The 26,011-nt window shown below is 44.9% G+C and overlaps 1 protein-coding gene and 1 long non-coding RNA gene across 2 annotated transcripts; both read right to left on the minus strand.

Moving 5' to 3' along the window:
* Positions 1 to 1,039: 1,039 nt before the first annotated feature.
* On the minus strand, positions 1,040 to 24,675 carry LOC121008051 (serine protease 33-like). Its single transcript, XM_040440328.1, has 6 exons — positions 24,351 to 24,675; positions 17,074 to 17,097; positions 4,278 to 4,437; positions 3,510 to 3,781; positions 1,934 to 2,103; positions 1,040 to 1,839 (listed from the first exon to the last, which is right to left on the minus strand). The coding sequence occupies exons 1-6, from the start codon at positions 24,448 to 24,450 to the stop codon at positions 1,456 to 1,458; spliced, it is 1,110 nt and encodes a 369-aa protein (XP_040296262.1). The 5' UTR covers positions 24,451 to 24,675; the 3' UTR covers positions 1,040 to 1,455.
* LOC121008054 lies at positions 21,617 to 22,731 on the minus strand. The gene is made up of 3 exons (XR_005780508.1): positions 22,224 to 22,731; positions 22,114 to 22,179; positions 21,617 to 21,805 (listed from the first exon to the last, which is right to left on the minus strand). It is a non-coding gene; the product is annotated as an uncharacterized LOC121008054 (long non-coding RNA).
* Positions 24,676 to 26,011: the final 1,336 nt, after the last annotated feature.

Consider the following 26,011-nt stretch of genomic DNA (forward strand, 5'->3'; position numbering starts at 1 on the left):
AGGGCTCTTTCACATGAGCGGATCTTGTGCGGGTAATCCGCTGTGTGAAAGAGAGCCAAGCCCCGTACTGGACAGCGGAGACACGGAGCACTAACATGACGGATGATGCTCTTTGTCTCTCTGTGATCTATTTGCTACAAAATCACAGTGACAACTTTATCTCACTGTGATTCTGTAGTAAAAAGGTCACAGAGAGGCACGGAGCGTTATTAATCCCAATCCAGGGGGCCCAACTAAATTCTTGCGACGGGTTGGGGGGGGGGCGACAGGGAGGGGGCCCCATGGATCAGTTTTGCACCGGGGCCCCATGGATTTTGTGTACACCACTGCATATAGGAGTTGTAGTACATCCAGAAAATATCTGCACAAAGTACAAATTCTTCCCAGATGTCCAAGCATGAGCTAAGCAAATAGTTTGCAGCAATGTTCTCACTTTCTCTTGCTAGCAATTGCAATCTAGCAACCATGACTGTAGTATCCACTAATCTGAAGTGGTACTGCAGTTGTGGTAGAGTCCAGGTCCCCCACACATGGGCTTGCTTATACTGTAAAATCATCTCTGGTAGCACTAGTGGTGTCTTTGACACCAATGCTAGGGTCAGTTCACACTGCCCATCAGAGACACCATCAGAGTTTTTGTTACTTTTAGGATAGTCAATGGAGGTCAGACTCCTCGTCATGGCTTCAGTTAATATAATGAGTGTAGTATTTTACCCCTACTTTTTTAGGGTTTGACACTTTGTGTGACTTTTATTTTGTTGGGACTAAAGCTTGTTGCATCAAAAATATAAAGAGCAGATATCAAGGGAACGGGTATGAGGTTTGTCTTACGAAAGATAACTACAACCACCCCTCTCTGGTCTGCCGGGTTAGTCCAAGACAAGACTCCTGGGACAATTCAATTCTCAGATCTCTTTTCCTCACTTGTTTCAGATATTTATATTACAATCGTCTGCGGAGTACCCCAACCTAATGGTTCAAGATTAACCAACTGGCACAGGAATAACACAAAAAAGTCTCAAATATAATTTATTTTTTCACAGTAATGGGTGGCCAGATTCACAGAAAAACTGGTGAAATTAAGGTTTTATTCATCTGAGCTTATAAAACAACCCGAAAAGCACCACAGACCACACATTCACCCCCTGCCGCCACCACCTTCAAATGTCTGGGTCAAAGATGTGTTTGGATGGATCAGCTATCAGTTGGGCGAAGATGTTCCCCAGGAGCATACCTCTTCCTCTCAGGGGTTGGTAACTTATAATGATTGCACTCATTAGTTTATTTTTATTTTTTTAAAGATATTTTGGGAGATAACGTTCATGGATCTTTGATATATGGAGATCTCTGAGGAACCTTCTTGGTGAGACATGAAGAATTATGGATCGTGTAGACACTTTTCTTCGTTTTCATGTGACATTCGAGTCTTCAATCAGTTATATAGTAATAAATTATTTACAAACAGAGAAATGCTTCTCTTGCCACATCCACAATTCCGGTCAATGTAATCACCATGACAAAAAGGCTGATTGATATTTGGAGTCTCCTTCCAGCTGAGGTGGTTTCTTGATTGGTCATTTTAGACAAGGTGAAAGCCTGAGATTCTACTTTCAGGTTCTGTGTAATGACTCTGTTCACATTCTCAGTCGTTGCAGCAGTGGTTTTTAACTTTGAAATTGTGATAGCACCTGTCCACTCTTGTATCCAGGAGGAAAAGCTGCTGACTTTTGTATAGACTCCAGGTTTTTGTGGCTGGGCACAACCTTCACCCCAACTCACGATTCCAACCAGAAACCAGGATTCATTAGATGGACAAGCTAAGGGTCCCCCAGAATCCCCCTGTAGAGCACAATATTTAGAGTGTTAAATCCCTTCTAGGAGTAGGCAATAGACAGTTTGGACTATGATCCCCATAGAGATGATGCATGCTCACCTGGCAGCCATCTTTCTTGCCTTCAGGGTAGCCTGCACAGATCATGTCTTCTTTTACAAGATCAGGGGCATGGCTTGCATGGGAAGCGACTTGGAACATTTTATCACAATTAGTGGAATTGATAAGAGGAAGCTTGACCTCTTGTAAAGTGTTTGGAGCTGATTGTGGCACTGAAACCAAACACAAGACTGATAAATACTAAGCACACACAAGAGCTTTTCTGTATAAAGCAGAGGATGGGAGCATATTTTCCAAATTCTTGGACAGTCTGTAAAAAGGAGACCATTCCATAGTCTTGAAACAAATGTTAATATATAGTCTTCATGGATCATCATGGTTTTACAATTTGTCTAGTAAATGGTTGTCTGCCGGCAATTTTTTAATAAGTTATCCAGAAAAAAAATATAAAAAAAATCAGGATGGCTACCCTGGATAAGACCTGGACTCTACTCCGTTCTTACCTTATTCTTGAGACGTTACCTCCAAAGACTACTATTACTTTGGTCTGATCTGATGGGAATCTGATCACTAGGACCTCCACTAATCCTGAGAACTGGGGTGCCCTCTTTCTCTCTGAGAACTATTTGAGCATTGAAAATGACTGCAATGTGCAGACACCTCCCTGCAAGGAACCGAGCTTGGCACTCTTGTTCTCAGGATTGTACTGTGAGGAAACATCAAATTACCCAACGAGCATTGTAAGATCATCAACTTCTGTTTTTCTTATAGACATGGGATCTGAAAACCAACCAAAGTCAAAATTTACATGAAGTTTTTAGGTTCTTCACATGATCTTTGGTTAATTGGCTTCCTATGAACCTAGCCCTAGTGTCTACAGGTGAAACTCGAAAAATTAGAATATCGTGCAAAAGTCCATTTATTTCAGTAATGCAAATTAAAAGGAATCGCATTAATGCAGCTTAAAATTAGAATTTTGTGAAAAGGTTCAATATTCTCGGCTCAAAGTGTCACACTCTAGTCCACTAATTAATCCATACTCCCTGAGCAAAGGGTACCTCAAAATTGAGACTTTGGGGTTTCATAAGCTGTAAGCCATAATCATCCAAATTATAACAAATAAAGGCTTGAAATATCTCGCTTTGTATGTAATGAGTCTCATATGTTAGCTTCACCTTTTAAGTTGCATTACTGGAATAAATGAACTTTGTACGATATTCAAATATTTCGAGTTTCACCTGTAGATAGATAAAATCCAATCGTGCTACTCATTGGGTAAGGAGATGTGGTTAATCACAGACTACATACACCACTACAGAATATGGTGGTGCTATGAAAGGACCTGGAAACAAATCCACTTTTTCTTTTTCCCCACAGGTCTGAAAAGCTGCAATAAAGATGCCAGCCTGTCTGGATGGTCCACCTCTCCCAGAGATTTACCGTCTTAATTGAACCCTTTCAGGACTTAAAGTGAGTTTGAAACCTTTGTGGATGTTCAGAAATGATATCTAGAACATTGGGTGGTAGGATGTAGACAAGACTTTATGAAGGAGGAACTGTACAAAAACGGCCTTAAGGTCTTTCCACCTCAATTAAATCAGATTTATGGGATTCTCACCATTCTGAACAGTATAACCCCAGCCGGTCAGCCAGCACATCATCCCATTCTGGAACTCCTGGTCTTGGGATGGAAGAGTAATTGGCTGGATATTGTCATTGAAGTTCACAGAAATCTCCAGTTCTAGCAGCGCCAGGTCTCCACTGGTTATACCTCCATTGTATATCGGGTTGATGATGATTTTTTTCACTGCCACAGAAAGCTTTGTGGGACCTGTATCCATGAGGTTCAGAACTCCCAACAGAACTTGAAGTTTGCGATGAGTTTTGCGACTGAAGTAAAAAAAAAAGAAGAAGAAAAAAGCAACATTAATGTGAGATACCAAAAGATGAAGTAATTGTGCTGGACACCATGAGTGGAGATCCTGTATATAAGATGGACCTGTCTACTCTAGATACAACAAATCTACTGTAATAAGTGTTCCTACCACAGGGTGGTGGCGTGCAGTGATGTAGAAGCTGCTGCATATGGCTCCCAGACATGTTTTATTTCAGCAGCTCACCAAGTGGCCAGGAGTGGTATTACAAGTAAAGTTATCGGAGGCAGCAGTGGGAGCCTTATTATGGCTTACAGAGTTTTCTTGATGCAAATTTTGACAAATGTAAAACTGTCAAATAATAATAATAATAGAGGCAAAAGGATCAACCCCTGAAGATAAAAGTATCACACTAAATGTAGGCGTAGTTCATTAATAATAAATGACCCCTTAAAGATCAGGGAGGAGCTCATGGTTCAGTAGGGAATTTTGTAGGAGGGAAAACAACTTACACCACACAGTGCGCTGCCGTCACCACCCAGTCCTGGGAGATCAGAGACCCTCCACAGAAAAAAGAGCCTTCATATAACAGAGCAGCCTGCCAGGGCCTCTCCCGGGGCGCAGCGTCCTGTCCACCCACAACACGATGCATGGAGGAAAGCTGAGCACTACCTTCAAGGAAAACATATAGAATTCAGGCTCTGAAGAGACAACATAGTGGAGAGATAGAAAGAAAGAAAGAAAGATAGATAGATAGATAGATAGATAGATAGATGATAGATAGATAGATAGATAGATAGATAGGAGATATATAGATAGGAGATAGATCTGACCCTAAGCACCTCATCCTACACACCGCCACAAATGATATGCAGCAAGAGGGCTCCGCCAACAAACTGTCACAATGAGCAAAGGCTACTTAGCACAAAGAATCATGTCTGCCCTGCTAACAAGGAAGGACATCTCCCCCAGTATAAGCCAGCAGATCAGCACCGAGCTGGCCGCCAATATTACACAAGTACCAAAAATAAAACTGGCACAACACCCGGAAATGACACGCCATCAGCTGTATGACGACAAACACCTTGATAAGCAAGGAGTGAGAAATCTGGCCAAAGAACTTAAGGACCTGGTACTAGACAGACCCCAGAGACCCCAACCCCAAGGAAGCCAAAGCCCAAAAAATAGATGGCAAACCAGGGGAAACAATTACCCCAGACCCAGTCCACAAAGATTGCAGAGGTAGAGGAAACCACCGGCAACACAATGGTAACACACCGCAACAGAGAACAGCAGCATGGCGGAAATAAGAACCCTGCTCAGCAGACTCTGTAGCAAACTAATGTAACCCTCAAAACAACCTGCTATGTCCGATTAAAATGGTGCTCATTAGGTACCGACTCACAATGACATCCCATATTATCAGCAGCTGGAATATCCAAGGGCTGAATGCTTTAGCTTTTGGATCCAAGCCTAACGATCCAGACTTCAAAGAAAGACTAAGAAAGATTTATATCCAAATCAGCTTGGAGACATAGCCCCGGGCAGAGGATGAATCCCTAGCACCCATGGGCTACAAGGAATTTTCCCTCTCTGCCCAGAAAAGCAAGACCACCAAACTGGGCCGCCGTTCTGGAGGCATATTAATATGGTACAAGGAGGAACTTAAAGATTATGTGAAAGCTATCAGACAAGGAGACCACCATATCTGGATAAAAGTAAGCAGCTCCATCCTCAGCTGTCAGTATGACATCTACCTCTGTGCAGCATACATCCCTTCAACAGAGTCCCCCTATACTGCAACCCTGATGTTAATGAGGTCCTACAAAGGGAGGCTGCCCAGTTCCAGTCCCGGGGCAGGGTGCTGATCTGCGGTGACCTCAATGACAAAAGGGGCACAGAGAAGGACTGTCTGACCTCTGACTAAAACACATACATCCTTGGGGTGAGACCCACTACCTGGACTCTGTACAGACAATAAGAAACAGGTTACAACTAAGAACTTAATTGTTCAAAACGCGTCAATCTGCGCATGAGTGCAACAGTGTGTCCTTACGTGTTTGCATGTGATTTCAAATAAAGCAACTATCAAGAATTTAAGCTGAAGTGCTGGAACTCAAGTTTATTTTCAAATAAGAAACAGCTATGACAGAGTTGTTAACAAGAGCAGGAAAGCCCTGCTGAACCCATGCCGGAGCTTGGGACTGTATATAATGAGCGGACGTATCAGGGGTGACTTTCTAGGACGGTTCACACTAAACTCCTATGTGGGCAGCAGTGTGGTGGACTATGCCATCACAGACATAGACCCAGTAGACATAAATGCCTTTATAGTCACTCCTAAAACACACCTGTCAGACCACAACCAGATCCTGCTGCACATGAGATCCACCGACAAGCCTCCACACAGCCCCATCAGTCTGGTCTCTACAATCTGCCACCATCCTTTAAATGGGTCAAATGGTCTGCCAATGAATACACCAACGCGACCAACCGACCTGAAATCAAAGAACTGCTCACAATTCGTCTGGTTGGGTTTCCTGAAGGGTCTGAAAAAGAAGACCCGACAGGATTTATTGAGAAATGGCTACTTGAGGTTTTTGGTACTGATTTTCTGTGGGGTTTACGGTGGAGAGAGCCCACCGGATACCAAACAGACAGTTACCAGTGGGGAGCCCTCCAAGAGCAATCTTGGTGAAAATGATGAATGCCCGGGATAGTGATAATATTATGAAAAATAAAAGAAGTCTTCCTCCCTTAGAATATAATGGAAGGGAAATAGGAATATATCCAGATTATTCAAGGGCAACTCAGGTTACACGCCGTGAATTCAGAGAGGTTAAGAAGAGAATGGCGGTAGCCAAGATCAAATACTCTCTGTTTTATCCTGCTAAATTGAGAGTAGTATATCAAGATCAAGCGCATTTCTTTACCCAACCAGATGAGGTACGGGAATGGTTAGATGCTAAGGGGATTGGTTCCTGAGGATAAAGACAATATCTTAATTTGCGGGATTTAGGGGGAGTAGGAGGTGGAGGGGAGGGGTGTAAGGTAAGAGGTTAGGGAACCGTCTGGATCTCTCTGACCAAGAAGGGGGGGTTGGTGGTGTGGGGGGAGGGTGGGGGGGATAGTTCAGTGGGAAGGGAGGGTAATGGGATGGTGGGATGGGATGGGTGAGATGGTGGGGTATTGGTGGCCGTCGTGGGGTGCTCTTTTTCTCTCTCTCTCCCTTCCCCTGCCCCCCGCCGTGCTGGGCTGCGGCGGAGACCTATTGAGCAGGAAAATAAATGAATAGAATTTTCACGTGGAACATACGGGGAATGGCCGAGAGAGCTAAGCAGGTCGTCATATTTGATGTAATTGTGAGACATCTTCCCGCAATAATATGCCTTCTCGAAACACATCTTACATATGAGAATATTAACATTGCGAAAAGGAAATGGGTAAAGTATAATTACCACGCTTGCTGCTCGGCCTATTCCAGGGGTGTCAGTGTGTACGTTCATAGAGGTGTGGATTATATCCCAATCGCTAACAGAATTGATAAAGAGGGCAGATTCGTTTTTTTGTATTGCCGCCTAAATGGCACGGTTTGTATAGTGGCGTTTGTCTATGTTCCGCCCCCTTTTTCTATTTCTGTTATGTCACACTTGGCGGATTTTATCGGTTCCAGAGCAAGGTGCCCGGTCTTAGTAACAGGGGACTTTAATGAACCTAGAGGAAAATAGATATTCTAAGGAACAAGCCAACATTGCTAAGTAGGGTTTGTCAGGAAATGGCATTGACAGACATTTGGCGATATATATATGGGGGAAGAAGAGTATTTTCTTGTTTTAGTCGGGCGAATACGGTTATGTCCAGAATAGATCTTGCCCTAGCTAATTCTGATTTACTAAACTGTATAAAACAAAAGGAAATATGAAATACATATGATATCTGACCACTCTCCTACCGTGGTAACGATTAAAATAGGATATATGGAGAAGAAAACCAGAATCTTTAGATTAAATCCCCATTGGATGAAGTTGGTTAAGGATCAGGAAAATATAACTAAGGAGATCCGGGAATTCTGGCTGCTTAACGCTCCATCAGCACCCATTCATATTGTATGGGATTCTTTTAAAGCTGTTCTGCGCAGAGTCTATATAGCTAGAGTTAATGGGGGGAAAAAATAATATGCAGCGAAAGAATTGGCTTTAAAAACAAGTGTTCAGTTCTTACTGGGAGAGACAGCTAATAAACAAAACTCAGCTATACAACTACAGCTTGAAGAGGCCAGAGTGGAGTACAAGAATTACCTAATGGAAAAAGCACAACATAGGATTTTCTTTACAGGAGCCAAACACTTTTCCCAAGCTGGGAAACCCGGAAACCTCTTGTCATCTTTGATCCAAAATCCCAAAAATATTAATAGGATAAAAAATATTAGATTGGAAAATGGGGCTGTTACTACGCATCCGGAGGAGATTGAGCGAGAGTTCGTTAAGTATTATAAAATCTTATATACAAACAACAAAAACCATCAGTGTGGAGACGTTGAAAAGTTTCTGGAGAAAATTAATCTCCCTAAACTATCAGAACAGGAATGCAAAATACTAAATCGACCTATAGATTTAAAATAAATATTTGAGGCTGTTAGGACTATTCAAGGAAACTCATCTCCGGGGACTGACGGGCTTCCGTTTGAAATTTATCGTCAGCATGGAGAGACAATTTTGCCAATGCTATTACAGGTATTAAATAACACGTACCAGACCGGTGAACACTCTCCATCTTTATCTGAAGCTGTGATCACTCTTTTCTTAAAAAAGTGCAAGGATGAAAGAGAGACTGGTGCGTATCGCCCAATTTCTCTGTTAAATACAGATTATAAAATCTGCACAAAGATACTAGATAATAGACTAAAGGGCGTTGTTGATAGACTAATTCATCCAGACCAAACAGGGTTTATACCTAAGAGATTGGTACAGTCTAGCATACGTAAAGCTTTCTTGAACATGCAGGTTGAGGAGGGGGGAGGCTCCCGCTCCATCCTGTCTCTAGATGCCGAGAAGGCGTTTGACAGGGTGGAGTGGGAATATTTATGGCAAGTCATGCATAAGATACATTTGGTCCAATACTTTATTAAGTGGGTCCAGATTCTGTATAATCACCCCAAAGCCAGAATTAATATCAATGGCGTATGGTCTGAGCAAATAGAGTTCTGCAGAGGAACAAGACAGGGATGTCCCCTCTCTCCTTTGTTGTTTGCTTTGTTTATAGAACCGTTGGCAGCTCAAATTAGATCGGATGATAAGATCAGCGGCTTTGGTATGAAGGGGACCTCTGACAAGATAAGTATGTATGCAGATGACATCTAAATCTTTTTGGAGAACCCAACATCTCAGCTGTCTTATCTTATGGAATTAATAAATAAGTTCTGTGACATTTCGGGATACAAAATCAATTGGGCCAAATCAGTACTGTTACCGCTCGACCAGGTAACTCCACTAAACTCCCTAGGAATTAGGGTATTAAAATCGATGGAATCCTTGGAATATTTGGGGGTAAAATTGAGTGCAAGTATATTCGATTTTACGAGACTGAATGTCTCTCCCTTGCTGACTAGATGTAAAAATAAAATTTGCGTTTGACAGAAGTTATCGATAGGACAGGCGGACAGAATCGCACTAATAAAAATGGTGTTACTTCCCCAGATTTTGTATATTTTGGCAGCCTGCCCAGTTTGGATAGAGGATCGTTTCTTCAACCATCTGGAACGGCTGCTGAACGACTTAATCTGGGGAAGAAAAAGGGTAAAATTAAAACAAAAATATCTTTGGTTAGCGGAAGAGGACGAAGGGCTATCGGTTCCCTTTTTTCAGGGATATTATTTAGCTTCTCAAGTTCAATGGATAAAGTCAGGGGGAAATAAAATAAATGAATACCTAGCAAAGGGCTTTAATGGACCAAAATAAAATATATTTAGTATACTGGAGACTGGATTCATTAAAAAGAAAGGGAAAAAATGCCCAATATGTCGAATGGTTGACTTGGTTTGGGAAAAAATAAAAGGAATATTGGAAATCGTGAACTCTTCACATTTCTCACCGTTGTGGTGTAACAGTAATATTAGTGAATTTCAATCAATCACAGAACACAAATACTGGGAAAAATATGGTATTATTTATGTATCACACTTAGTTAAGAACGGGGAAATAAGACCACTAATAGAATTATGTCCTGGAATGAATTTAGACTTAATGAGTCGGTATCGATATCACCAATTGAAACACGCATTTGATGCTACACAAAATAGGGAATATTTTATCATTACAAAACACGAATCCACAGATTTTTGTTACCAACACATGACAACTAGGGTCACTATCTCCCAAGTGTATAGGAGGATAAGGAAGGGTTTGGGAAAAATAATAAAATTTAATAGTGAGGAAAAATGGGCAAAAGATATAGGATTAAACACAATAGAATGGGGGAATATATATAAAAACATAAAAAAGACAACGATTTCCAGAAACTTTAGGTAAATTTATTTTAATATTATCCATAGAATATATATGACCCCTACGTTGCTAAGTAAGATTTATAAAGAGCGAGAATCAAATTGTTGGAAATGTAGAGAAGAGTCTGCAGACTATATGCATATGATATGGAGCTGTTCAAATGTGCAATTCTAAACTTCCAGCATAAGGTATACGCACATGGTGATAAGGGAGGCAAAATGATGACCTCGATCTTAAAAAAATATAAAAATATATCACACATTCCCAAAATAAGAAAAGCAGACGGTAACATCACTCAGGAAACGCCTGAAATAGCTGAGGCCTTTCAAAAATTTTATGAGGACCTATATAATCTAAGTAAGGACAAACCCCTAGACCAAAATGATACTAGGCAGACACATATCAAGAATTTTCTGGATTCCCTGAAGCTACCGGTAGTACGATCGGTGGACTTAGATTCCCTGACTACTCCAATTACGCTAGATGAAGTAGACTCCATTGTGTGCTGTTTCCCCCCGGGAAAGAGCCCAGGACCAGACGGTTTGCCTTTACTCTACTATAAGAGTTTTCGGGATATTCTATTGCCAAGACTTACTGACGTGTGCAACACACTACTACAGGGAGGTCAACTCCCTAGACAGACCCAAGAATCTTATGTCACGCTCATCCATAAAGAAGGGAAAGACCCCCAGAACTGCGGAAGCTATAGGCCAATTTCCCTTTTGAATCTGGATCTGAAGATTTGGGCCAAAATATTAGCCACCAGACTAGGCAAATTACTACCCTACCTAATAGGCCCAGAACAGTCGGGATTCATTCAGGGGAGAGAAGGGAAAGACAACGCTTACAGAATCTTCCATGCAATTCATGCAGCTAAAACAAAGAGGTTCCCGTTGACCCTGTTAAGCATAGACGCTGAGAAGGCGTTTGACAGGGTCAACTGGAGCTTCATGAAAATGACACTTGAAAAATTTGCCGTACCAGAACCTTTTATACACTCAATATTCACCCTCTACCAGCAACCACATGCTAGATTGAAGGTCAACGGCACCCTGTCCCCGACCTTTGAAATAACAAATGGTACGAGGCAGGGGTGCCCACTGTCCCCCTCTCTATTCATCCTAGTTGTAGAAACGCTCATCCAGCTAGTCAGACAGGCCTCGGAAATCAAGGGAGTTGGTAGAGGTCAAGAAGATCTGAAATGCACTGCCTTTGCAGACGACCTTTTATTTTTGGTGACCAACCCTGAGACAGGATTAGTACACTTAGCCGAAAAAATTTTGATTTTCAGTCTGATTTCAGATTTTAAGGTCAACCATTCTAAGTCTGAAATTTTAAACATCTCATTTTCTGAACCACGAGCAACTTCCCTACAGTCCCTCCTTCCATTCCATTGGACCAAAGGCCCATTAAAGTATCTTTGGATATCGATACCAAGAAACTTGGAGGATTTATACAGATGTAATTTTTCGCCTCTTAAAAGCAATACCACAAGACTATTGCAGAAATACAATCTGCCATATCTATCCTGGATGGGCAGGAAGAATGTGATTAAAGCCTATGTTTTTCCCAAGATCCTTTATGTAATGCAAATGGTCCCGATACACTTAACAAAAGCATTTTTTCAGGAGATAAGACGAACCTTCTCAAAGTTCCTATGGAACAGGAAGAAGTCTAGACTCTCACATAATCTTTTAGTTAGACATAGAGACAGAGGAGGTTTGGGACTACCGGAAGTATCAAAATATTACCAAGCTATTCAGTTAAACAGATGACTAGAATCAGTGGATCCCAAGAGGCAACCAGATGTACAAAACTTAATGCGACAAAGTGTAGGACCCGCACTCCAGAGACTTCTCTGGTTAACCGACATAAGCCACAATATGAAAGATTTGGACCCTCTATTGAAAGGGATCAGAGAGACATGGAAAGAGCTAAACAAAACACTAGCCCCCAACCCATCCCCACTCTTGCCAGCAAATCTCATCCCTGATTTACTAGGAAAAAGCAGAGACATTCACCCGGAGGTCTGGTCATCATTAACCCAAGCTAGACTAAGGGACTTACTCCCTGACACAGAAGCAGCTATATTGAGTAGATTACCGGAGCGAATTAAAAAGTCTTCGGGCTTCTTCCTAACGAAATCATACTTAAGTGCTGTGTGCGGTGGACTAGATAAGAGGTGCAGCCCAGGTAGGTCTTTAACTGACTTCGAAAAGATCTTACTTTCGCCACTTCCTAAGCAGAGGAAAATTGCATCACTCTATGCTTTGGTGGGAGCCCAGGGCGAGGTGAAAAAACCTTTATACGTCAGGGAATGGGAAAGAGAGCTTGACACTATCTTCTCGGATCAGGAACTCAAGAAGATTCTAGCTTTCTCACATGGAACGTCACCATGTATACGCTTACAGGAAAACCATTTCAAGCTTTTATCCAGATGGTACAGAACCCTAGAGTTCTTACACAGGTGTGGTGTGGCCCCCGATCGGCTGTGCTGGAGATGTGGCGGAGGTGTAGGATCATTATCTCACATATGGTGGTCTTGCCCACTGATTATACCTTTCTGGGAAAATGGCACTAAGATAATTAATAAAGTTGCTACCCCTGAGCTCAAGATCACATTAGAAATGGTTCTCTTTTCTCTACCAACCGACCTATATAGGCCATATAAACGCAATTTAGTGACCCATCTCATATCGGTGGCCAAGGCCATAATACCCCTCCACTAGAGGAACATCAATACTCCCTCAATACAGGATTGGAAAGCTAAAGTAAACCAAATATGCCAATTCGAAGAAATGACGAGTTGGATCAACAGAAGTCATGAGAAATTATTGAAAACCTGGCAACCTTGGATGAGTCTGAATGAGGGTGAAGTGGGCTTACTTTAGGGATGGCCTGAGGAAACGCGCAAAGTTGTTGGTCATTACCTAACCATCAGGGCACACATTCACTAGGTTCCTCACAAACTTACTAGTGTGAGTTTTAGAGTGATTATTGTGAGAGAGTGGGGTTCAAAAAAAGCACCAAACACTATGGAGTGGAGAAATTTACTTACACGGATTGAGAGGTTCGAGGAACATGCGGCTCGTACCGGATGAGTGGCGCCGCTTGAGGGGGGAGGTGAGGGAGAGAGAGAGGGGAGCTACCACTAGGGCGGGCACCGAGAGGACCACCAAGAGGGGGTGGGGTGGGGGGGGGAAATGTACTCAATGCGGGTGACAATCAATCCGGTTACATTGAAATAAATATGATCTGAAATTTTATTGGGGACTTGGGTACCCCCCAAAATAGAAATATTTTACTTATCAGTTTTTTTTTATGTTTTCGCTTACTGCATTTCATTAAACAGACTGTCATGATAGATTGAGTATCAAGGAAGCCGAATTTTTGTATTGTCAAATTGCTTTCTTTGTGCATTTTGTATTAAAAAAATTAAATAAAAAAATAAAAATAACAGCTAATGAGGTTAAATAGTCAATGGAAAACAATGCAGAAGAAGCATTCATTAAAGTAATCGTTGAAAAAAAAAAAAAAAAAGAACTGCTCACAAACTTTTACATGAGCTTCTATGAGTCAGACCAACAAGGGGTCACCCAGGCAGTGAAAGATTTCAATAACATCCTGTAGACAATTACAAAAAACAAAATGGCTGCACACCGTTATATATACAAACAATACATGAATAATGGAAGCTCTTATACGTGTTGGGCCCATCTACCAGGCGTCAAGGTGGCTTCCGCAGATGGGTCCCTATCACTAAATATACTGCCTCACTTTGGACTTACAATAAGCCTACAATATTCAGGGCAGTGTAGGAACCAGCTACAAACGTACTCTGCTCAGAAGTCCCAGGTAGATGGGCGTGTTCAGTCTAAAAGAGGTGCTACCCTCAATATATTACAAGGAAATTTAGACTAGAACCTTCAGAATCACAGGTGCATATCCATGAAGCAAACATAATTACAAAAAACAAAATGGCTGCACACCGTTATATATACAAACAATAGAGCTAAGAAATGGGGGTCATTCTAGATACAAGTGGTACAACACCGACTATACATGAATAATGGAAGCTCTTAGCGCACATACGTGTCGGGCCCATCTACCAGGCGTCAAGGTGGCTTCCGCAGATGGTATATTTAGTGATAGGGACCCATCTGCGGAAGCCACCTTGACGCCTGGTAGATGGGCCCAACACGTATGTGCGCTAAGAGCTTCCATTATTCATGTATAGTCAGTATTGTACCACTTTTATCTAAAACACAGAGACCCCAACAACAGGGATGCGAGGGAGGCCTACGGCACTCTATGCAGGCTATACAAACGCACCCTGAGAGAGAAGAAACAGAGGCACCTCTCCCACAAACCAGCAGCTTGAGGACTCCCTCTAGGACAACTCATTCAGGTAGACCTGGTACCATATGTGCACAAAACCCAAGAAAAACTCTCTCCACATTCAAAATGGCAGCATCTGGCTCAACTACTTCAGGGACCTCTACAAAAACATTTACAAGAAGACCAAACCCTGGAACAGCAACAGATAACCACAAAACTGAGGGACATGGAGGAGGCCATCAAAGACTTCCAGAACCCTATGGACTCATCAATCACCATGCAAGATATACAGGGGAAAAATCACCCTGCTGTAAGGCAAAAAGTACTGACGGCATCCTGCCAGAGATGATTAAATACAGCCCCCCCAGACATACATGCTGCACTGGCAAAATTATTCATGCTCCTCCACAGTTTGGGACACTTCCCCCAAGACTGGAACCAAGGCCTCATAACACCCATCTACAAGAATGGAGACTAATATAATCCAGCTAATTACAGAGGGATCTGAGTCAGCAGCACTCTGGGGAAACTGTTCAACAGCATCATTGACAAAAGAATACTCACCTTCCTCACACACCACGAGGTCGACAGCAAAAGCCAAGCTGGGTTCATGCCAAACCACTGCACCACTCACCATATCTATACCCTGCACAGCCTCATCAAGACACACGTCCACAACATCAATGTGGCAAAATATTTGCCTGTTTTGTGGACTTGAAGAAGGCGTTTGACCTGGGCCTGTTCCTGAAATCTTGAAGTGTGAAATAGGAGGGAGAACGTATGATGTCATCAAGTGCTTATAGACCAGAAACCAATGCAGCGTGAAGGTGAATGGGAAGAAGACTGCATATTTCCAGCAGGCCCGAGGGGTCAGACAGGGCTGCAGCCTGAGCCCAACACTTTTTAATATCGACATCAATAAACTGGCTGCAGCTCTGGAAGCCTCCTCAGCACCAGGCCTCCCCCTGCATGACTGCAAGGTGAAGTTCCTGCTGTACGCCGATGACTTCCTGCTTCTGTCCCCAACAGAGTATGGCCTCCAAGACATTCTGGCAGTACTGGAACAATTCAGCAGCACATGGGCACTACCCATAAATCCACAAAAGTCATGGTGCTCCAGAGGAAGGGCCAGAATAAAGCCCCCATTTCCTCCTTCACATTAAATGGCTTCACACTGGAGAACATCAACAGCTACCCCGACCTGGGGCTGGAGCCAATCAAGGGAGCTTCAAAGCAGCAATAGAAACCCTGAAAGGAAAATCCTACAGAACCTTCTACGCAATCAGAAGGCAACTGTACCACCTCAAACCACCAGTGAGGGTCTGGCTGAAAATATTTGATGGTGTCATTGCCCCAATCCTGCTCTATGGCAGTGAGGTGTGGGGCCCGGCCATCTACCCAGACCAGTCAAAGTGGTATTCCAGCCCAACAGAGACCTTCTATCTGGAGTTCTGAAAATACCTCCTCCAAGTCCATCGCAGCACCTCCAACATGGCGTGCCGGGCAGAGCTGGGCAGGTTTCTACTATGGCTCACTGTGCAGAAGAGAGCGATATCATTCTGGGCACACTTACAGGACAGCAGCCCTGGCTCTTACCACCACCAAGCCTGGCTGAGCCACAGGGCCCATAGCAAACCCTGGCCCTCCAACTGAGTGTCAGCTGTCTGCCCAGCCAAAACCCCCAACATGCCCTGAACAAAGCACAAATAAAGAGGGTCATAGAGAACTGCAAAGAGCGATACATGGAGGATTGGAGAAGCAAAATAAACACCCCCTAGAAACTTACCGTATACAAATCACTGCAAAGGGACTACACCGAGGCGCCCTACCTGGAGAGGATACCCCACCCCAAACACATACAGACCCTGAGCCTGTACAGACTGAGCGCCCACAGCCTGGAGATGGAGACAGGGCCGCACAGGCAGACATACAAGCCGCGGGAGAGCAGACTGTGCCAGCACTGTGTGCAGGGGGCCGTGGAGGATGAGGCCCACTTCCTGCTACACTGCAGCAAATACTCACCTGTGAGGGCTACTTACTTCCAGAAACTCTTCACTCACATCCCGGACCTCACTGCCATAGATGAACCTGAGGAAGCGCTACATCCTACTGGGGGAAGAGGAGTCCAATGTGGAGATCTCTGCCTAATATGTCTCCACCTGCCACCAACTGAGAGGAAGATGAGATACCATGGCCTGCTATGCCCCGATACTGACCCTACAACCCCGCCCAACCCATTTACTGCCTACTACATGGATTATCATACCACTATACTGCCACTTTAACCCCCTATAATCTCCACATCAAACCCCCCTCTACAATAGCTGTTATTCTCTTTTACTTTGGCAATGCTAAATGTTTTACTTGGACGTGGCAATAAAGCTTTTTTGAATTTGATAGGTGCAAGATAGATATAGATGGATAGATAGATAGATAGATAGATAGATAGATATAGATAGATAGATACCTGGAGCTGTTTTCATCACAATACCTGTAGAATGGATAGATGGAGAAGTTATGATCAATTTATTGATTGTAAAAAGAACATTATTTAGCAAACAAAAAAATCTGAACAAACAAAAATAGCATAGTAGCTGCAGAGGTCATCCATAAAGTCCAGGGAGGACATATATACAGACCTCACCGGACTGTATAGGTGACCTCCCTGGACTATATGGATGACCTCCCTGGACTGTACAGAAGACCTCCATGGACTGTATAGATGACCTCCCTGGACTTTATAGATGGCCTCCCTGGACTGTATAGATTGACTCCCTGGACTGTTTAGATCACCTCCCCGGACTGTATAGATGGCCTCCCTGGACTGTATAGATGGCCTCCCTGGACTGTATAGTTAACCTCCAGGAAGACCTCACCAGACTGCATAGATGACCTCCCTGGACGGTATAGATGACTTTCCTGGACTGTATCGTTGACCTGCAGAGAGACCTCAAAAGACTGTATAGATAACTTCCCTAGACTGTATAGAGGACCTCCCCGGACTGTATAGATGACCTCCCTGGACTGTATAGATGGCCTCCCTGGAATGTATAGATGGCCTCCCTGGACTGTATAGATGACCTCCCCGGAATGTATAAATGACCTACCCGGACTGTATAGAAGACCTCCCTGGCCTGTATAGAAGACCTCCCTGAACTGTAGAGATGACCTCCCTGGACTGTATAGAAGACCTCCCTGAACTGTATAGATGACCTCCCTGAACTGTATAGATGACCTCCCTGGACTGTATAGAAGACCTCCCTGAACTGTATAGATGACCTCCCCGGACTGTATAGATGACGTCCCCGGACTGAATAGATGACCTCCCCGGACTGTATAGATGACCTCCCCGGACTGTATAGATGACCTCCCCAGACTGTATAGATGGCCTCCCTGGATTGTATAGATGGCCTCCCCGGACTGTATAGATGACCTCCCTGAACTGTATAGATGACCTACCTGGACTGTATAAAAGACCTCCCTAAACTGTATAGATGACCTCCCTGAACTGTATAGATGACCTCCCTGGACTGTATAGAAGACCTCCCTGAACTGTATAGATGACCTCCCTGAACTGTATAGATGGCCTCCCTGGACTGTATAGAAGACATCTCTGAACTGTATAGATGACCTCCCTGAACTGTATAGATGACCTCCCCGGACAGTATAGATGACCTCCCCGGACTGTATAGATGGCCTCCCTGGATTGTATAGATGTCCTCCCTGGACTGTATAGATGACCTCCCCGGACTGTATAGATGGCCTCCCTGGATTGTATAGATGTCCTCCCTGGACTGTATAGATGAACTCCCTTGACTGTATAGATGACCTCCCTGAACTGTATAGATGACCTCCCCAGACTGTATATACGACCTTCCCGGAGTGTATAGATGACCTCCCTGGACTGTATAGATGACCTCCCTGGAATGTATAGATGACCTCCCCGGACTGTATAGATGACCTCCAGGGACACCTCACTGGACTATATAGATGACCTCCCTGGACTGTATAGATGAATTCCCTGGACTGTATAGATGACCACCCCGGACGGTATAGACGACCTCCCCAGACTGTATAGATTACCTTCCTGGACTATATGGATGACCTCCTTGGACTGTATAGATGACCTCACCGGACTGTATAGATGACCTCCACGGACTGTATAGATGACCTCCCTGGACTGTATAGATTGCCTCACTGGACTGTATAGATGACACCCCCGGACAGTATAGATGGCCTCCCTGGACTGTATAGATGGCCTCCATGGACTGTATAGTTAACCTCCAGGAAGACCTCACCAGACTGTATAGATGACCCAGAGGCGTATCTAGTGAAAATGGCGCCTATGGCAAGCACTGAAACTGCGCCCCTGGGGGGAGAGAGGAAGTAGGATCACCAGCGGCCTTGTCTGCTTAGCACATACGCACAATCGCACCTGATGATGACTTTAAGGCCTCTTTCACACTGGGGGGTGGGGGCGTCGGTGGTAAAGTGCTGCTATTTTTAACGGCGCTTTACCGTCTTTTTTGCGGCACTGTTCAGCCGCTAGCGGGGCGCTTTTAACTCCCGCTAGCGGCCGAGAAAGGGTTAAAAAAACCGCCTGCAAAGCACCGCTTTGATTTCAATGGGCAGGGGCACTTTAGGAGCCACTCCTACAGCGCCTCAAAGATGCTGCTTGCAAACGCACTGCTCCAGTGTTAAAGCCCTCTGGCTTTCTTCACACAGGAGTGAATGGAGCCGCTCTTTCAGGGCGCTTTGCAGGTGCTACAGCGCTACAAAATAGAGCACTCCAATGTGAAAGCCAGAGGGTTTTAACACTGGAGCGGTGCGTTGGCAGGACAATAAAAAAAGTCCTTTTAGCCACATCTTTGAGGCGCTGTAGGAACAGTGTACACACTGATTCGAAAGCGCCACTGCCCATTGAAATCAATGGGCAGCGCCGCCGAACCGCCAGCAATGCACCGCTGCAAGCTGCATTTTGCGGGCGGTTTTAACCCTTTTTGGGCAGCTAGTGGAAGCTCAAAGTCCTGCGAGCCGCATATTTGAGGCGCCCTGCTAGCGGCTGAATAGCGCCGCAAAAACTACAGTAAAGCGCCGCTCAAATAGCGACGCTTTACCGCCAATAGCGCAACGCCCCAGTGTGACAATAGCCTAAGCCTGGCATCATGACAGTCTCAAACAGAAGCAAGCAGCCCATCCAATATAGTGCTTGCACAATATGGATTAAATTAATTATAATTATGCATAGCCATAGATATAAATAAAGTGATTTGTGCAACAGCAGGTACAACTTGCACAAATCACTTTATTTAGGATATCTATGCATAATTCTAATTTATTTATTCCATATATTTAGCAGCACTATATTAGGTATTTAGCAAGGTTACATTTATTAGGTTGCCTGCAGTGCTTGGCAGATTGCAGAATGTCAGTACATCATTATACAGTGTGATCATGATGTGTGTGTGTACCGTAGCAGACTAGCAGTGCTGCCTGGCTGGGGGTCCAATCGTCCAACTTCTCACAGTTCTTCTCCTCACTTCACCTCAGTGCAGTCAGTCACCTCACGAGTGACACGCTTGGATAAATGAAGCTACGATACGCAGAGGAGGGTAGGCGGAGCTTGAGGCGGAGCTGGAGGCGGAGCCTCTGCAAGTTAGCAGATACACGGACGGACTGGGCAATCCCATTCATAGAAAATCATGGGGGCGCCTGTCTTTCTCCTACATGCCAGCCCTCAGTCCAGACTGTCCAGCCAAGGTAAAAGTACTTTCCAAGTTAATTTGCGTGCCGCCGCCAGCGCTGGGGCTAAAGGAGGTGGCTGCAGAATGGGTGGGAATTTTTTTTTCATGATATTTTTTTTTTTGTCGCCCCCCCCGCTTGGCGCCTATGGCACTAGCCATGGCTGCCATAGCTTGGATACGCCACTGAGATGACCTCCCTGGACGGTATAGATGACTTTCCTGAACTGTATCGAGAGACCTCAAAAGACTGTATAGATAACCTCCCTAGACTGTATAGAGGACCTCCCCGGACTGTATAGATGACCTCCCTGGACTGTATAGATGGCTTTCCTGGAATGTATAGATGGCCTCCCTGGACTGTATAGATGACCTCCCCGGAATGTATAAATGACCTACCTGGACTGTATAGAAGACCTCCCTGAACTGTAGAGATGACCTCCCTGAACTGTAGAGATGACCTCCCTGAACTGTATAGATGACTTCCCTGGACTGTATAGAAGACCTCCCTGAACTGTATAGATGACCTCCCTGAACTGTATAGATGACCTCCCTGGACTGTATAGAAGACCTCCCTGAACTGTATAGATGACCTCCCTGGACTGTATAGATGACGTCCCCGGACTGAATAGATGACTTCCCCGGACTGTATAGATGACCTCCCCGGACTGTATAGATGGCCTCCCTGGATTGTATAGATGGCCTTCCGGACTGTATAGATGAGCTCACTGGACTGTATAGATGACCTCCCTGAACTGTATAGATGACCTCCCTGAACTGTATAGATGACCTACCTGGACTGTATAAAAGACCTCCCTAAACTGTATAGATGACCTCCCTGGACTGTATAGAAGACCTCCCTGAACTGTATAGATGACCTCCCTGAACTGTATAGATGACCTCCCTGAACTGTATAGATGACCTTCCTGGACTGTATAGATGACCTCCCCGGACTGTATAGATGACCTCCCCGGACTGTATAGATGACCTCCCCGGACTGTATAGATGGCCTCCATGGACTGTATAGTTAACCTCCAGGGAGACCTCACCAGACTGTATAGATGACCTCCCTGGACGGTATAGAAGACTTTCCTGGACTGTATCGAGAGACCTCAACAGATTGTATAGATGACCTCCCCAGACTGTATAGAGGACCTCCCCGGACTGTATAGATGACCTACCTGTATAGATGGCTTTCCTGTAATGTATAAATGGCCTCCCTGGAATGTATAGATGACCTACCTGGACTTTATAGAAGACCTCCCTGGACTGTATAGAAGACCTCCCTGAACTGTATAGATGACCTCCCTGAACTGTATAGATGACCTCCCTGAACTGTATAGATGACCTCCCTGGACTGTATAGAAGACCTCCCTGAACTGTATAGATGACCTCCCTGAACTGTATAGATGACCTCCCCGGACTGTATAGATGACCTCCCCGGACTGTATAGATGGCCTCCCTGGATTGTATAGATGGCCTCCCCGGATTGTATAGATGACCTCCCTGGACTGTTTAGATGGCTTTCCTGTAATGTATAGATGGCCTCCCTGGAATGTATAGATGTCCTACCTGGACTGTATAGAAGACCTCCCTGGACTGTATAGAAGACCTCCCTGAACTGTATAGATGACCTCCCTGAACTGTATAGATGACCTACCTGGACTGTATAGAAGACCTCTCTGAACTGTATAAATGACCTCCCTGAACTGTATAGATGACCTCCCCGGACTGTATAGATTACATCCCCGGACTGTATAGATGACCTCCCTGGACTGTATAGATGGCCTCCCTGGATTGTATAGATGGCCTCCCTGGACTGTATAGATGAGCTCCCTTGACTGAATAGATGTCCTCCCTGAACTGTATAGATGACCTCCCCAGACTGTATATACGACCTCCCCGGAATGTATAGATGACCTCCCTGGACTGTATAGATGACCTCCCCGGAATGTATAGATGACCTCCCCAGACTGTATAGATGACCTCCAGGGACACCTCACTGGACTATATAGATGACCTCCCTGGACTGTATAGATGAATTCCCTGGACTGTATAGATGACCACCCTGGACTGTATAGACGACCTCCCCGGACTGTATAGACGACCTCCCTGGACTGTATAGATGGCCTCCCTGGACTGTATAGATGACCTCCCCGGACAGTATAGATGGCCTCCCTGGAATGTATAGATGGCCCCCCTGGACTGTATAGATGGCCCCCCTGGACTGTATAGATGACCTCCCTGGACTGTATAGTTAACCTTCAGAGAGACCTCACCGGACTGTATAGATGACCTCTCTGGACCGTATAGATGAATTCCCTAGACTGTATAGATGACTTCCCTGAACTGTATAGATGACTTCCCCGGACTGTATAGACGACCTCCCCGGACTGTATAGACGACCTCCCGGGACTGTATAGATTACCGCCCGGACTATATAGATGACCTTCCTGGACTGTATAGATGACCTCTAGGGAGACCTCACTGGACTATATAGATGACCTCTCTGGACCGTATAGATGAATTCCCTGAACTGTATAGATTACCTCCCCGGACTGTATAAATGACCTCCCCGGACTGTATACATGACCTACCCGGACTGTATAGACGACCTCCCTAAACTGTATAGACAACCTCCCGGGACTGTATAGATTACCGCCCGGACTATATAGATGACCTTCCCGGACTGTATAGATGAACTCCAGGGAGACCTCACCGGACTATATAGATGACCTCTCTGGACCGTATAGATGAATTCCTTGGACTGTATAGATGACCTACCTGAACTGTATAGATGACTTCTCCGGACTGTATAGATGGCCTCCCTGGATTATATAGATGGCCTCCCTGGACTGTATAGACGACCTCCCCAGACTGTATAGATGACCTCCCCGGACTGTATAGATGACCTCTAGGGAGACCTCACCGGACTATATAGATGACCTCTCTGGACCGTATAGATGAATTCCCTGGACTGTATAGATAACCTCCCCGGACTGTATAGATGACCTCCGCGCACTGTATAGATGACCTCCCTGGACTGTATACATGACCTCCCCGGACTGTATAGATTACCTCCCCGGACTGTATAGATGACCTCCAGGGAGACCTCACCGGACTATATAGGTGACCTCTCAGGACCATATAGATGAATCCCCTGGACTGTATAGATGACCTCCCTGAACTGTATAGATGACTTCCCCGGATTGTATAGACGCCCTCCCCGGACTGTATAGACGACCTCCCCAGACTGTATAGATGACCTCCCCAGACTGTATAGATGACCTTCCTGAACTGTATCGATGACCACCCTGGACTGTATAGAAGACCTCCCTGAACTGTATAGATGACCTCCCTGAACTGTATAGATGACCTCCCCGGACTGTATAGAAGACCTCCCTGAACTGTATAGATGACCTCCCTGAACTGTACAGATGACCTCCCCGGACTGTATAGATGAGCTCCCTGGACTGTATACATGACCTCCCTGAACTGTATAGATGACCTCCCCAGACTGTATATACGACCTCCCCGGAGTGTATAGATGACATCCCTGGACTGTATAGATGACCTCCCCGGAATGTATAGATGACCTCCCCAGACTGTATAGATGACCTCCAGGGACACCTCACTGGACTATATAGATGACCTCGCTGGACTTTATAGATTAATTTCCCAAGACTTTATAGATTTGTATTCAGATATTTTTCATGGTGTCGGCCCCATCTGATAACATTTTCAAACCCTTGGTGCTCTAGGCTAGCTTCTCTGGTGGTCTATAGTAGCAGGGTTTATTTTTACATTTCATGGCAGTTTGGGTCACTGAAATGGGGATTGGTAATCTTCTGTACTTGACCGCAACCCCCTGAGAAAATAGGGCACTCGGGGGGCAGTTGTCCACTTTACCACCTCCTAATGCCAGCCCTGCTGAGACATGTTGGTTACCTTGTATCATTGGAGGCAGCATTTGCCATCACACAGGATTCTTTAGGTTACTCACCCAGGACTAGCAGTAAGACAGCAGCGGTGGTCCTCCGGCTTATTGGTGGTCCTTGTCCATGGAGATGTTGGGCACGATTTCTTGGGTAGGGGGTGTTCATTGTCCACGCAGCTTATTCAGAGTATCCTCAGTATGGCAGTACGTGCTGGACTCGTGGGCCCTCAGTGGTGGTACTCCAGTCTTTTATTGTCGATGCCCTGAGTCCTACCGTCTTCTCTTCTTATTCCTCTCTGTACCTCCTCATGGGTACCACCAGTGTCCTGTCCTCCTCCAGCAGGTCAATGACTGACTGCACCACCTCTGCTTGCTTTTTGTAGACTCCTGGCCCCCTGAGGCACTGTCAGCTGACGGTACGTTCCGTGTCCTGGCTCTGCTACCAAGCCTCATTGTCTCCAAGCAGAAATCAGTCCAAGTCCTTTACACAATTAACTCGATTCATCAGTGAAGTGGCTTATGCCCAATTATCAGATTGCCAATCAGGGAAACAAATGAGAAATTAATTGTCTCACATAATATATGGCTCACCAGACGTGAACGCCTCCACTGGCAAAAAAGAGAGAAATGTCCCCTTCATGGAGCACAATATGTCAGTGCGGAGGTCAGGGGAGGTGGCCTGCCAAGATGGTGGTATTTTACTGTTTGTGCACAGCAGTGTCGTTCCTGTGTGTTATGAGCACACGTGCCTCGCTGCACAGGATTTGATTTGGCAGTCATTATTACGGCCTTTGTGTTTCCTGGATGCAGCAGGAGGACACGGGCTGCGCAGGTGACAACAAGCATCATCTGAACAGACGCCTCCAGCTACAGGCGTGCAAGGCGAAATTACTGCTCAGCCCATCCACATGCACTGCGGGGACATCCTGCTGTCCTCCCATGTACGTCCATGAGGTATACGCCGGTATAGTGAGAGGTGTGGAGCCATTACCTGTGTTACATAAGAATGGGGTCCAGGACAGCAAGTAAAGAAGGGCCCAACGACCATATATACACTGTCTCCTTATCATTTCACAATAAGTATACAAGTACATACCTTATACTGTACTCAAATATTTATACCAGAATACTGCCATACAATGCCAAATACTGCAACCACATAGTACCCACACAACACAGCACTAATACTACTGTCCATACAACACAAGATAATACTACCATATAGTGTCCACATACTGAAGCCCAAATAATATTATCATGCAATGCTAAAAAATACTACCATACAGTGTCCACACAGCACAGCCAAAATAATACTGCAATACAATGCCAAATTACACTATACTACATAGACTACACAGTCGAGTGCCATTATTCTGAGCAGCAACTAATATCCAGAGTATCCACAGTGTACAGCATGGACAGCAGCTACACAGGCCCGGAGTGACTCCATAAGGTGCTGGTAGGTGGCCACAGTAGGGGGTGTGGGGGAGGATCCATAGAGCGAACACGATCATCGAGGTGTCACACAGCTGCTCAATTAGGAATTAGGGTACTTTCACACTAGCGTTTACGTTTTCTAATATTGAGTTCCGTCATAGACGCTCAATACCGGAAAAAAACGCTTTCGTTTTGTCCCTATTCATTGTCAATGGGGACAAAACTGAACTGAACGGAATGCTCCAGGGATATGTGTGCAGACAGCCTATCACACCTTATATACCCACTGA

This window comes from Bufo bufo, chromosome 7, assembly GCF_905171765.1.
Source record: "Bufo bufo chromosome 7, aBufBuf1.1, whole genome shotgun sequence".
In the NCBI taxonomy this organism is placed as follows: Eukaryota; Metazoa; Chordata; class Amphibia; order Anura; family Bufonidae; genus Bufo; species Bufo bufo.

Excerpts from the sequence above, each read along its gene's own strand:
- LOC121008051 (XM_040440328.1), bottom strand. The coding sequence starts at position 24,450 with ATGAACACCCCCTACCCAAGAAATCGTGCCCAACATCTCCATGGACAA. Across the intron at positions 17,098-24,350 it reads TGTCTTACTGCTAGTCCTGG|GTATTGTGATGAAAACAGCT; the intron begins GTGAGTAACCTA and ends TCCATTCTACAG. Across the intron at positions 4,438-17,073 it reads TGTGATGAAAACAGCTCCAG|GTAGTGCTCAGCTTTCCTCC; the intron begins GTATCTATCTAT and ends TTTTCCTTGAAG.